This window comes from Branchiostoma floridae, chromosome 2 (genome assembly GCF_000003815.2).
Source record: "Branchiostoma floridae strain S238N-H82 chromosome 2, Bfl_VNyyK, whole genome shotgun sequence".
Taxonomy (NCBI): domain Eukaryota; kingdom Metazoa; phylum Chordata; class Leptocardii; order Amphioxiformes; family Branchiostomatidae; genus Branchiostoma; species Branchiostoma floridae.
In genome coordinates this window covers 14,962,887-14,978,289 of record NC_049980.1, presented here as the reverse complement: position 1 = coordinate 14,978,289, position 15,403 = coordinate 14,962,887, and the positions used below count along the sequence as shown (strand labels likewise).

General features: G+C 39.1%; 1 protein-coding gene across 1 annotated transcript in view; it reads right to left on the bottom strand.

The window, feature by feature from the left end:
- Positions 1-2,648: 2,648 nt before the first annotated feature.
- Positions 2,649-15,403, bottom strand: part of LOC118410465 (cubilin-like) — a 28,628-nt gene continuing 15,873 nt past the window's right edge. Inside the window, exons 3-8 of the mRNA XM_035812198.1 lie at positions 12,038-12,079; positions 10,733-11,104; positions 8,794-9,162; positions 3,996-4,103; positions 3,300-3,356; positions 2,649-3,151 (exon numbers count right to left, since the gene is read on the bottom strand). Of these exons, the coding sequence (XP_035668091.1) occupies positions 3,045-3,151; positions 3,300-3,356; positions 3,996-4,103; positions 8,794-9,162; positions 10,733-11,104; positions 12,038-12,079 (1,055 nt within the window). The 3' untranslated portion in view covers positions 2,649-3,044. The remainder of the gene's footprint in view (positions 3,152-3,299; positions 3,357-3,995; positions 4,104-8,793; positions 9,163-10,732; positions 11,105-12,037; positions 12,080-15,403) is intronic.

Sequence of the window (15,403 nt, the reverse complement as noted above, 5' to 3'; positions counted from 1 at the left end):
ATCAGTTTTGGGGAGCCCAGATACTGTCATCCTCATAACCGAATCAGTACGGCCTAATGAATAAAACATAGCATTCGCAAAGAAACTCACCGGGGTATATGTGCAATCTTTGATTTCTTGTTGCTATAGTAGGCCTAGTGGCTATACTGCAGCCAATACCAACCATCATCATCCTGAAACCATTTGGATCCGATAGAGAGTCGTTCTTCATACGTCTCTGGTAAATGGAATCTTGAGTTGTCTGTGGGAAACGTATGTTCTTAATGTAATAGCATGGTGGGCAGTATGGTAGTCATGCAATATCTCGTCGATTGTCGCAAAAATATCATGATACTCGAACGAAAGATTTAAGCTTAAAAGAGTTTTATTTTTGCCAAATCGCCTTTAATTTTGGTCTTATTTCCACCGAAACAAAATCACATCATTTTTTTCTATCGTACACTATAAAAAGTTTGTCTGGAAGAAGAATACCGGTCATCACTGAAACTGGCGATACTTTGAAACTCCCCGAATCTCTTTCCACCACTTTGAAAGAATATTCAGCACGCGTCTGGTCTACTCTACATCCACAGACTCATCCGCGCACCTCTGACTTTCGCCTGCTTTTGCATAATTCTTTCTTGTCATATAATCTTATACCTCCATGGAGTTGAGAGTAACGTATAGAAAAATGATTATGCGATGTCGCAATGTCACAAACCACATGGCATCAACGGCGTCATAGGTCGAAGAGCACCGTCTAAATCCATTTCAAATGACTGTTTCTTTTATGTGAAGAGGGTGTGCCAACAGTCTCAATGACCTATATACTACAAGTATGTCAGTGCAACAGAAGAACTTGTAGAGCTCCGTCCTGTTACAATATTGGTACATGTTGTCGGTCGTGCTACTTTGGACCACCAAGAAAGGTGTCTGTCAATCATATACCGGCTCCTCGTTAGGTCATTCAACTTTTGTTTATACCCTAGACACTACAGTAAATACAGTAATGCCATTTTCAGCAATAGTACGACTTGGGGTGGATGGCGCCGACATGAAGAGGTGGATTTGCGAACATTTTCTTCCGTTTTCATGAGGAGCCACATTTGATATCTTAAACTGTCTCACGGCTTAACGAGGCCATATCAACATGTGGGTAATAAATATAGTGTAATGTACGTTAAGAGGAGAGAGGGAAGACGTTGTAAACGTTACAGGGTAAATGATGATAATTGTGCCGGCCAGTGACGACCAGTCCATCATCTGGTCAACAGGGACGGAAGTTGGCTCTCAATAGTAGAGAATCATAGAAGGTGAATGTCAGACAGAACGCTCAGCAATATTTTTCACTCAAGCTAAGTTTTCATTTTCAATTAGTTACTTGTTTCTTGTACATGTTTCCTTCTTGATTAGATTCTTTAAACTAATGTTAATAAATACCGGTCAAACACCTATGCGTATGTAGAAGAAAATAGACAAATAGTTTTTGTTCCCAGTGAGTACATTGGTACGGCACAGTGTGCTGTCAACACCATGTTTTATGACTGAAACATAAGACTATTCCAAGATACATCTCACATACATGTGTTTTATTAATGATAGCTATCTTGTTATTTTGTGTAACCATGTCGGAAAACAATTCCAGACAGGTGCACAAGGTTCCTCTATCATGTCGGAAACACGCCCTGTTGTTTTCGTTGAATCTAAGCTGAATCTAAGTCTGTACTCATTTCCTGTGATTAATGGTGGGTTGACGTCTACTATACGAGAGTCCTTGAAGTCGCGCCAAGGAGAGCGTCCCTGATGGAGCTTTCAATTAAAGGTAGTTAATCTCCCTTTTCATCAGCAGTAGACGGATCGATGAGGCTGTAGTATACTGGACAGACTCCAGACATCATCAGAAAACCATGATGGCTACCAGGCAATCTAGGCTGACGTCACTGAAACAGTCGCTCAAAACTACAGCCCAACCTTGACATTTTCTACGAAAAGCACTCTGCTAGGCAAGGTAATAACAGAATTACTGTCTCTGCTTTTGATATGATATTCATTGGCATAAGTGGGGGAATTGCAAAGAAATCGTTGGTACCAAAATGAAAAATTCACATCGATGATTTCGCTGGCTTGCAGTGATATGTGCCCGGTTGATAGCCTGTTCTATAAAGTATAAATGTCAAAACATCTCTAGATCAACAAAAAGAATAATGAGAGGGCTTTTTATAATAATTTTTGCTCCATCCTCAAATGTAAATAAGATCAAACAAAAAGAGTAGTGTGTGGAGCTGCATGGATGAAGCATGATGAATACAGATTCACACCTTTGCAGGCATGTTGTCTGAGACGTGCGAGGAATCATGAAGACTTCCTGCTGCGACATTTGGGAGAATCTTTTACCGTGATGATTTCAGAGAAAAGTAAATAAAAACATAACCAGTTTACTGTACAATATAAGATCTCGGAACGGCCAATATTGGCAACAACTGATATTTATTTTGGTGTATGTATATGAAATGGTATGGTCTAGAAAGGATTGTACTACTCGAGTTAGACACTAGTCAGGCTGGTAAGATGCCAAAGACCCTGGCAACAGATAAAAGCGATTTATGAAGTTATATATTACACTTGTAAGAAGATTACATGGTAAACTTCTCAAATATAAACGTCCCGTGTAGTGTTTGGTGTAGAAAGTGACTTAAAATGAAACATATACAGCATTATATATAACAGCATTTTAGTCAGCGAATACTACTTGATGAATGCCACTTAAGTGAAAAATTCAAAAATCAGTCACTCTTGATACATCTTAGTTGTACCGTCCTTTAGCGTTGCACCCCTCCACCACGCCTATCACACCTGTCGTATCGAAGCAACTCTCTCAATCGTTAAACACGCTGTTACATGACCAAGTTGGAATCAGAAAAGTCCGATTATGTTTTTCTCACGTGAATGACCTTGACTGTGTGAGTTTTATTCGTTAACACTTTGCCACGGTGTCGTACATCCGGGGTAATTGGCTCCCCGTCGCGAGGACCTTCACAGCTGGGTATCAATCGTCTCCAGACGTGTCATCGATTACTGTCCAAGAAAGTAGTCCAGCAGAGGAGGCTCCCAGGAATCAGAGTCAGGGATGACAGGATGGCCAGGATAAGGTATACGGTCGACTGCAGTGAAGCTGTGATGAGAAGGGATAAGGAGGAGTGCAGTTAAGCGTTACTCGTTCAATTGTTCCACGTCTGTCTAATCAGTGAGTCTCATCATTAAAACTTGCTACCGGCTCGACATTATGGTAGAGACAACAAGAACTCAGATCATGTACTTACTACTGCTGCATCTTGAAACAGCAAAGGCGTCGATTGGTCCTGAATTCTCCCTGAATCCTGCAAATGCAGCCACTCATTAGAATTAAGTCGATGAACGTTAGATATCTATATTTCAACACACAATACAAAAGTTACCCAAACAACTGGACAGATTTTGTGATCCCTACATCAGATTGTCGTGATTTCACAAAAGAAGTAAATTTTGATTGTCATCGATTAAAACAGAAACATCCATTTGTGTGAGTAGTCTTTGTTCTCATTAAAATTGTACTTGTGGCAAGCAATGGTCCTCAACAGAGTGTAAACTATCGATTGTTAAATGCAAATGCTAACTTCAAAGCAGAATGGTTCAGGCACAAGTCCCACCATGCACGCAGAATCTCATTAGCCTTTGATAGATTTTAGTAACCCTTCAATTGTCAGGTGATCCCAGCCATTGTCCGAACCCTGATTGTACGGTTTTAGTTTCCAGCAATAATAACATGCATTGTGCACTTTATCTTTTTGCAGATACGAAGAGGCAAATCCCTGCCACTTCACTTTAGTTTTTGATCTATCAGAAATTTCCATTGATACGAAGGGACGGCACGATGAGTCAACACATGTATTTATTTTCTGAATGATGAAATGAACACATAGGGCGTTCAACAATGCCAGTACACCAGTAAAACTATGAACATTTTTTTGTATTCGTACCACGTGTCGAGGACCACCTAGTTTCTTCGAAATACCTCCAGTCGGATCGAGGCCAGCTAGTCCAGTAGTCAGCGCCAGAGATGTCGGGACGTGGCGACCCTCCAATTGCTGAAGCAATGATAGAAATATTGATATCTAGAAAGGTTGTACACGAATATCCGTGTTATGCAGGACATTTGCCCAAAGTCTGAAATGCATCAGCTGCCTTTTGTTTCTGTAGAAGCATTGGCAAGGTATATAATATTATAATTCATTACAAACAGGACATAGGGGTCGACTACTCATGGAGTATCTGAACCATCATCGACGTTCGCTGTGGATGCCCTAACGCTATCAAACTCAATGTGCTAGGAAACTAGCTGGCAGATGTTTCACATGTAAACGTTTATCTATGACATTCACAAGATACAATAACCAACTTTTGCGATGTATTACTGAAAAAAGAGCATAAGAGCACTCGAGAGTCTTCCAGTTTTAAATGGACTATCTCTACATTCTGGTATATGTACTGCGGATTAGGGCAGCAACATAATGCGTGAAGTAATTTGTCGGTAATCAATGACCTTTGAATTGCACGAACCATTGGTAGAAAGTAAGCCATGCAACAACCGGATGGTTGGAAATACTCCTCCACATCAAAACTCTCTCTCTCTACCAGCAGATGGACTTATTACATGCCTTTGGATATGCTATCATTGATCTAGAACGCATCGCAGAATTCAATTTGAAAGAGAGTTAGAAAGCTAAGGGGAAATGGCTTTTCTATTTGTCCTTCATAAATCAACAAATTTGGTAATTTCTCTGAAATGGAAGATGCCCTTCCTACTCATTCAACAATAACTCCAACTGTCTCCTTAAATGATAATCATAGGGAATGTACCGTGAAAATATCACGGGGTTCGTTTGTAGCGATAAGTGCCTTTAGGGCCTTCCAGAGGCATTGTAAATCTATTCAAGTCACCATTAACGTTTGATTAAAGAAGGGATGCTGTAATGAGAGATTATGTTGTGCTGAAAAAGAGCCATTGGTTGCCAGCCGCGTCTTTAGATATACCAGGGATGTACTGTATGTTGTATTTTTCACTGCCACGGCAACTTACAAGCACAATCCACAAGGCATTCAGTGGGTTATTCACTGCACATAATTTCCTGCCTACGATTGATACGCATCGACGCGTGTAGATTTCTTTTCTAGTACGTATACATCTCAGAAACATAAGCCATACTTGTAGGAAATTGCCCATTCTTTTCGAAATGAAAAATTGGTAAAGCCGACCAAGTAAGGATTTGTATTCATTTTCCACATGGCGAACGTACAATACATGCATGGATATAATTACCTCCATCAAATGTAATGGAATAAAATGTCATGGAGGTTATATTTTTTTTAATTTTTTTTATTCACATTTCTTTAAAGAGGATGAGACGGAAAGCAGACCCTGCTTATCGAGGTCTTCTCCTCATGTACATAAACAAAATAAAGACACACATACAGGACTACAAAACGCTAAATAACAAAGTCAAGAGATAATGATAACGACATGAAATAAAACAACAAGGAATCAAATAACAAAGTGACGTGTAGCTGGCATACAAACTTAGGAGTAATCAAATAAGGTTATAAATCAACTTAAACAACCTGTCTATTGAACACAAGACATAACTACATGAAAATAAACAAGGAATCAAATAACAGAGTGACATATGGCTGATAAACAAACTTAGAAATAATCAAATAAGGTTCAGCTAAAACGATCTGTCTGTTTGATGAACTTAAATACAACATCAAATAAATGGTTATATTTTACCCCGCGTTTGTCTGTCTGTGTGTGTGTGTGTGTGTATGTGTAAACAAGATAACTCAAGAACGGCTGGGTGGATTGGTTTGATACTTGGTGTGTTGGTAGGGTGTGATAAAAGCTGGAAATGATTAGATTTTGGGCCCCCTAGCGGCTCCCTTTGGTACTGCAGCGCAACTTCCGGTTTTGCTATATTGGTGTTCTGAACATGCTATGGTCACGATTTTTGAGTATTAGATAGCTCTTATGCTCAGGAAGAAATTACACAAGTTTGGGCCCCCTAACGTCTAGTTTTGGGATAGCAGGGGCATTTTTGTCAAAAACTTCTGAAGAGGATAACTCAAGAAGAGAACAACGGATTTTCATGATTTTTGGTATGTAGGTACCTCAGACAATGTTGTACAAGATAAAATACTAATTATGCAAAATAGGTGCACATTTGCATAATTAATGAGAATATTCTATCATAGCATTTTTTTCAATGTATCTCTCGTCTCAGACGTGATATGGTCGTGACGTTTGTGTGGTAGATAGCTTTTAGGGCCATGACAAAGTGGGGCAAGTTTCAGTCCCCTAACAATTAATTGTGGAACTGCAGGGGTGTTTTTGTCAAGACACTCCAAAGAGAATAACTGCAGAAAGGAACGACTGATTGCCTGCATTTTAGGTATGCAGGTAGCTTGGGCAAAGATGTTCATAATGATATGCATTTGCAAATGAGGAATTAATTTGCATAATTGATGAGGAAATTGTATAATTCCATTGTTTGCAATAACTGGACTTCGATAAATGTAACACTTGTTAATTATAATCGTTGGAACATATGCAGATATCAAATATGCAAATGAGGAACTTATTTGCATAATTTATGCAAAAATTGCAAATAACTTAATGATTGATGATCTGAATTGGGAATTTTACTTGTGACATGTGTACTGTACGTTATTCAATGATGAACAACACCATGCATAAATCATGTTAATGTTAAGTCATTTGCATGAAATTAAGAAAAGCTTTAAATATTCATGGAGGTATGAGGTCGCCGAACTCTAGTTTACCCTGTGTTTGTGTGTCTGTGTGTGTGTGTGTGTGTGTGTGTGTAAACAAGATAACTCAAGAACGGTTGGGTGGATTGGTTTCATACTTGGTGTGTTGGTAGGGTGTGATGAAAGCTGGAAATCATTAGAGTTTAGGCCTCCCAGCGGCTCCCCTTGGTACTGCAGCGTAACTTCCGGTTTGCTATTTCGCTGTTCTGAACATGCTATGGTCACGATTTTTGAGCATTAGATAGCTCTTGTTCTCAGAAAGAAGTGACATAAGTTTGGGCCCCCTAGCGTCTAGTTTTGGGATAGCAGGGGCATTTTTGTCAAAAACTTCTGAAGAGGATAACTCAAGAAGGGAGCAACGGATTTTCATGATTTTTGGTATGTAGGTACCTCAGACAATGTTGTACAAAATGAAATACTAATTATGCAAAATAGGAGCAAATTTGCATAATTAATGACAACATTCAATCATAGCAGTTTTTTTATGTATCTCTTGTCTTAGACGTGATATGGTCTTGAAATCTGGGTGGTAGATAGCTTTTAGTGTCATGACAAAGTGGGGCAAGTTTCAGTCTCCTAACATTTAATTTGGGAACTGCAGGAGCGTTTTTGTCAAGACATTCCAAAGAGGATAACTGCAGAAAGGATTGACGGATTGGCATCATATTAGGCATGCGGGTACCTTAGGCAAAGATGTTCATAATGATATACATGTTATGCAAGTGAGGACTTAATTTGCATAATTAATGAGGAAATTGTATAATTCCATTGTTTGCTGGACTTCAATAAATGTAACACATGTTAATTATGATAGGTGGGACATAAGCAGATACCAAATATGGTAATGAGGAACTTATTTGCATAATTTATGTAAAAATCACAAAACCGCTTTATGATTAATTATGGGAATTTTATAATTGTGACATGTGTACGTTTGTCAATGATGAACAACACCATGCATAAATTATGTTAATGTCTTAGGCAATTGCATGAAATTTACGAAAGCTCTAAATTTTCATGGAGGTACGAGGTCGCCGAACTCTAGTTTGTTATACTTTTCTATGCAAAATACTGCGAAGATACGTAACCAAAGGTCCGAAGGTTTTTGTTACAACCATGTAGGATAACATTGATGGGAACACGCGTACGGAACATCGAACTCTTTGACAGAATATACTAGTACGAACACTGCATGTGCACGTTACGTCTGTCAACGATAACACCGATCATTTGAATGAAGGCCATCTAAGCGAGAAAAAAATTACATTCCACTTGGAATAAAGGTTCTATCAATGACATTTTATAGAGTCGTTGGTTTTACAACACTATAAGCAACATTTATGGTCATGTTTGGCTAATGCGTTGTTCTATTCGTCCTCTTCTATTAGGTTTTAAGGGGGCCTTGTAAACGTACATAGTATTCTCTAGAAAGCAAAGAATAGTAATTGCTCTTAATGAATATGATATGTTAAAACTACCCACCAAAAAAAAAAAGAATTAGAACGCTGTATACGAAGCAAACTGAAATAGAACAAAAAAAATCTGATGTGAACTTTGATATTTACTACCAGAAAATGAAATATCTGAGGAACATATTGATTACTGATTGGCCTCCTGAGGGGAGGACATTCTATAAATGTAAGAGGCTGTGCTGTGAATAAGTGTTACCTCGGGAATAATAGACCGCTGACCATGCTGTTACTTATGGTTCAGGAAATTGAAATTTTATTGCAGCAATGCATGGTTGATAAAGGACAATTAGGTAATAGCAGCTGGAAGCTGACTTGTGTGTCAGGGACACATCTAATGGATACTGCATTTACCCTGTGAAGATTAACCAATGATTTTTTTCTCTGTACTTGGCTTTGGTGATTCGACGGAGTAACAAACAGTGCATACATATCGTAAATTACATTCCAATGCTAGTTTTCATGATGTCTGCTGGTGTCTTACCTTTATAATACACCAGGAATCCTCTATTCCTCCAGCGCCCAGTCTTAAAGAAAAGCCATACCATGTTCTTTTTACTTGTGAAGATAGATGGTGTATCCTGGTCACAATATTTCAACTCGTAAGTCCTGTTGGAGCTGCCTATTTGCACAAAGTCAGGCGCGAAGTCACAACTGTAAATGTAGCTCAACTGAAAGTCCAAGAACTCCACCTGAACGGTTTGTGACGGTGAGACTTGAACAACCCACGTGCAGTTGATGTGCTGTGGGTAGCTGGCCGCAGGGTATCCTGGGCTGCGTATGTATCCTTCTTGTGACGAGATAGAAGAGATAGAAGAACCGTTGGTTCCACACTCCCCATTGTCATCCACAGCTGCAGAAAGAAATACATCCAATACGTATCATTTCATTACAGATAATCCCCAAAAAATTAAGCCTGGAGTAAATCCTTACACATTGCCATCTGCTGCAATTAACGCTTTAAAAGGTATTGCAACATGTCGTAAACCACTCTTAGTTTGAATACTAATTGATATCCCACTCTGACACAACATATATAGTACTGTGCAAATAAGTTGATTTATTAGCTCTCAGAATTTGGAACTTCTATCCACCGATTGGGGACAATTTGGCACCTTAGATGTTGTTTCAGGTAATTACTTTATTGCAAGGATATTTTGGCAACGATGATGCCTTTTCGATCATCCAGTTATTTTCATATCATATGGGATATAAGTAATACAATGGATGAATCATTGTAGTCATAAAAGCCTTCGCCAGGCTGTAGGTGTCTTAAAGATCAGACAGTTGTCTCAAGTAACCCATAAAAATGCCACGTTTACTTAGATATGATAACTCTTCTTTCTAATGAGCATGTTTATGAAGAAAGTAGACGGTTCGACATTTCTGATCTTGTCAAGTCTGTCTCGTAGCCACCTGATATTTATAACTTGCCCCTTCCTGGCTTCTTTATCGTGAATTTCGATTAAAAGTTCAAAGGTACCAGAAGTGATAGGTTCAACAGCAGCGATCTGTAGTTTGCAGTTTGCAATTAGTATCTAACCAATACAGTCGTCACTGGATTGTTGCCAACACGATATTTCTGGGTAACTTTACTATGTTCCAAGATAAAGGCATTACTAAAGAGATTAGTAGCTATAGCAAAGATTTACATGAGAACGGTCTGTTTATCACAACTCACTGGTAAGCAGGAAGCTCTCACTAGATATACTAACAGAATAACGCCCGTTGCATTGTTCCGGGGATGCCGATGATTCATCTGCCTTCGTTAGTTGATGGATCTTTTTGTTTCTTGACTAGATAAGCAGACGTAACGAATCAACACAAATGACCGGGAAATAATGACAATGAAAATGTTTTTAGTGATCAGATGCTTGAATCGTGCATTAAAGTCGTGGAACATACGCCACTCTACGTTTAGTAGCTGATACATAATGTAAGACGTTGCTGTTTATTGATCACTTGCATAACATGGGCCCTTGGTCCATTAGTAGTGTACTCTCTCGTCCATTAGACTGTAGCCTATGTCAAAAGGGATTAACGTACCAGGGAAATAAAAGGCTATTTACACACAGCCGGTATCATGGACTTATTTCCCATGGTCTGTAGTCTAAATAAGTGAAATAATGAGCAGTACTTGTTGATCTTTCCATCCTGATGAGGGATTGCATTTAGCTGTTGATGTAGTATCGACTATCCATTGTGACTAACATGATTATTTACGTCACGTGCCTTGCATTCTCCACCACACCGATTGGTCCGTGAATACTACCACTGGATGATGAGGTGTGATGGAGTCCATCACTTCAAGTTTTGTTGTCAGATTTTGAAAAAAAAAATAGTCCACTAAAACACACTCTTCATATAAAGAAAGGTAAGACAATTAAAGAAAAGAAAATTAGACGCATAAGAATTCGACTCACCTTCATATGACATAGAAAATCCCGTATGGCTGTGATTTTGTGTAGTCCTTCTAAAAAACCTTATACAGGCTGTATTACTGGGGATGTGAATGATGTCGTATTCCGTATCGTTGCCTTGATATTGCCTTATACGGCTCTCCTCTCCACACATTTCATCCCTAAAGACCTGCAGTTCGTCCATGTGCGTTCTGTATGTAAGCCTCTCGAAGGCGAAGTCGTAACCGTACAACAGCAACTTGATGCCTTTGCCGGAGGGAAGGGTGATCAACCAGGTACAGACTCTGTCTTCAAGTGTATCAGCGGAGAGATAGGGGCGAGGGAATCCCGGTGATTTGAAGGTGCCACGGTTGGATGTCATGCTTCGGCCACATGCTGCATGGACGAACATCAGACTTATAAGTATCATCATCATCATTCATCTTTTATTTGGAAGATTTTGATGTAAAGATTGAATGGAGGGTATAGATGACAACATGAATGTTCTATCGTTAAAACAGTGTATATGTACGTCAATTTGTGGCGTTAATTGAATGCGTACCGTTACAGTCGTCGAATATCTATCTATCTTATATTGATATTTCTAGCGAATCAGCTCTAACATGCACGTTTGGAGTAAGAAGTCGCCAAGTGCAGCTAGTTAGCTTGAAAGTCTTATTGTGTAGTGAATTGAGACTTTTACAGAACACGTTCTTTTTACAACATCAAAATTATGTTTTTGCTACTATGTCTGAGACACTCTAATCACCGAATTTGTTAATTTCACGATATTACTAATTAGCAAATGTAATTCTGCGTCACATCGGCTCAAAGGCTGACAAACATTGAACTATCTAGCACCCTGTAGGATGTGTGCCATTGATTGCCACCGTGAAAGCGGACTGATAATGAGGGGATGGGTTTAAAAGCCTCGCTCTGGGGTGAAGAATAAAGCCAAGGCTTTCGATAAATCATTAAATACATGATTAAAAAGCTTTTCCACACCGCGTTGATCAAGCAGACTGCGTGCGGGACCTGATAATTGTTTTCCCAAGAAAGATCCTGAATTGATGAACAGTGTTAGGGATGTTTGGCACTTCCGTTATCAATTCTGCAAACTGGTACAATCTTGGCCCCGATATACTTGTAAGGCCTGCTAACATTCCTGAACTTGATAAACGTGGTATATGTAGCATCAACGTAACTGCCTGTTCATAATTAAGATAAAGCTAAACGCTTGTAAGCTTGAGACTTTCTCTCATGAAAGTGACACAGACATATGGCTACGCGCTATCACCACTGAACAGTGTGCAGATTTTCATCGCTTACCTTTATGTGGTCTCGACCTGCTACATCTTGTCCAGCCATCAGCTGAAAATGATAAGAATTTAGGAGGATTTGTAAGGCAATGTGTAAGGCCCAACGTAATGCCTCATATATCAATCATATATAAAAATCAGGAGGTCGAATTAAAATATCATGTAACTTATCTTGCACATGACAATTAGAACTAAAGATAGTAAGTAGAGGACTCACTCGGTTGATTGTGGATACAATCATATCACTTACAAATATGTAACGTCAAAGGCACAAGTTATGTTACTTTATGTCAAGATTTGAGCTCGATATCCCCAATTATTTATCCTCAAATCTCCTTTCTTTCAGGTACCCACAAAACATACTGTTCTACTGCTACGGTTGGTATGATGGAGTATAGCTGGTATTTATGTGAGCTTATAGACACTGCACAGACAGGGTTTCCCTAGAAGATGTACAGTCTAGTCATAGTTAATGAAGTTCACCTGTCTACAAGCCAATGTAATGAGCCTGCAGATCCAAGAATATATCGTCCTATTAGTTCAACCAGGCTCACCTATAATACAGCTGCAGTAAAAGAACATCATGGTTGTGGAAACGAGCTCCAACAAATTACTCTGAAGATGGACTTTGCAATGTCGGTCATGTTAGTTCACTCAGAGACAAATTGCTTAACCTACTCTCACAACACTTTTCAGGCGCATCACACCGTCAGGCTTGCCAGTTGTAAGAGTTTGCCCCATAAACATATCATTAGATATGAAATATTAATCTACATGTAGCCAGGGATTCAAGTGTATCTTTTAGTTGTGTCACCCTTAAATTTAATGTAAAGTTAGAATAGGATGGACTATGAAAAACATGAATTCAAAAACTGCAAAACTATAATATCTACAGAGCGATCTGTATGTGGTTAGTAGTGGATACTTTGTAGTTCTTCGCTCGCTCATCGGCCACACCTTCTGATGGAACGGGTGATGTCAGGGCAAATAAAAGTAGCATACACCGCCATTTGAACATTAAAGGATATAGAAGCTAGTGTAAACAATTCTAGTCCAATCAAGCCAACAAATAAACGAACATCTAAAATTTAGGAGAGGAATCCAGGTTTAGGGTGATGTTAAGGCCGACATGTTTGAATATGTGTTATATATGACTGATCTGGGAATCGAACCTTTGATGAATGGTGGAAGGTAAGAAGGCTGGGGTCACTGCTAGCCAATTACTTCAAACTGTGCTCACAGGGGCTCTTTCCGGGAACATCTTAATACCTTATTGAATATTAACTTAACCACGTTGATGGCGTTTCGGGGGATGTATAATCATGTCTTAGGCTTGGTCGATCAGCTCTAAAAGAACTTTGAGTTTTCAGTGACAATGACAGTGTCTCCCAGCATGTTTCAGAATGAAGGATTGTGCATTTGAGTAAATGTCACATGTGTAGTTCCCTCGTGGACTCAGACTTTTTAGTTGGAATGTAGACGTTCCTGGTGTTAGCAGCATCCTTTGACCGGTGATAATGTACATCCATCAGGGCATTCCCATAGTTGGAGTGGGTGATCACGATTTGTACAGCTTCCGTACACATTTTTCCTAGACAAAACTAATTTCATACTACACAGCGGTCGCTAGTAGAAATAACCAAGGCACCGAACTGCAGTGTGGGGATCCTATCAATCATAATGTCTTTTCTCCAACGTATGTAAAATTTGAGTTTAGTGTGAATCCGCAGCTATTATGTTTGACATTTCAAATTTCCTAAATGTTTCCGGAATAATACCATTACGGAAAAATACATATCTTTAAAACAGTAAACCTATGATCTGAAAGAATCACTGTCACTAACATTTGCTAGATGCCATTATTAAAGTCATGTTTGTTTCTGTATTCTGCCTGTAGCAGCGAGGTCACGTGCCTAAAATAGTGCTCTTAAAATCTCTCACAAACAGTAGACTCTACGTGAGATAACCCCATCATTGAACGTCGTTCCGTGGTAAAAAAAAAAGATGTTTCAGATGTTTGTAGTCTTTATTTACACTCTCAGAAACTCTCCCTAATTATGCCTTTTCTGCATTCATTTTAGCTCCCTATCAGACCATGTTACTTCTTCTTCAACTCATTTGCATATCAATTTGTAGTCTTTGGATGATTGATTTTAAACCTGGTGGACCACACACCAATTGTTAGTCAGTGATGAAATGAACTGGGTGCTACTTTAAAGCGCTGATCATTATTAAAATCTATCCATTTACTTGACTTACCTTTCGTATCTTATTACCTAAATGCCTAACTTTCGTCGACAAATAGATTTCTAAATTTGAAAAAAAGCTCAAATGAATAGAACGAAAACAAATGATGGCGTCTGGCAAACACATTGCTTCTGCAACACCGATCCGATACTCTTCAAAAGGATTTGAATAAATTTTTGTCAAAAATTGAGTAATAAATACCAATACCTTGGAACGTTAGGCTGAAATATGATCGTTGTATATCAGCAGGACCATTTGTCAACCATATCCGGACACTCTCTCATAAATAAGCGCCAATAAACATGGATGTCTGCCCCGTGGGTCAAATGTACACTGGGCTGCAGTGATCCGTACTGGCCCGTGATTGTACGGGGAGTCAGCACGCGCCGTGTCAGCAGCTTCCTCTCAACTTTGGTACCAGTCAACTTATGCACACATTTTTCACTTGTAGTTATTCTTAACAATGACGTGATGATGCTATCTTTAAATAATCCTATATCGTCGTTTATCTTGGAGATTCTCTTCAAATGACTGCTGAAACCAGCCAAGAGAAAGATAGCTCACTGCAAAGTCTCCATCCGATTGGAATAACATTTGTGCAGTAAAGTTGAAATATCCTACTGGCCAAGTGATGTGAAAACTAGCTACAGTTCATCCAATATTGCACGGAATCTCATTTGTGTATTTATAGTGGCTACTGCGGTTTTGTCGTTGCTGTTCAATTAAGCTACGTAAGCAGTACGTTGGTGAATTCGTATTAGCTTAGCTAAAACATTATTAAAAAAAGATCACACAAAACGTGCTGTAGATACCTTAACATCATGCTTCCGTGCATCCCAAGGACATGGGTATTATGGATAGCCCACGGATATTTCGTACTTTATTCAAAATTATTCAACGATGTTGCTGTCAAATGGCAAAGGACATTGCCCTTTAGTATTTCGCTACTCGCTGCAATCAGAAGAACGCATAATGTATACTTGAGGGTTTCTGGTTCCCAGGATTATCTGGTATGGTGGCTGCAGCATAGATTGTGTCGCCCATGTTAAAACAATCACTGTTTTTATCAGACGATTCCGTGACAAATGTGTCAGATGTAGATTTTAGATAGTCACATCAATAGACATTA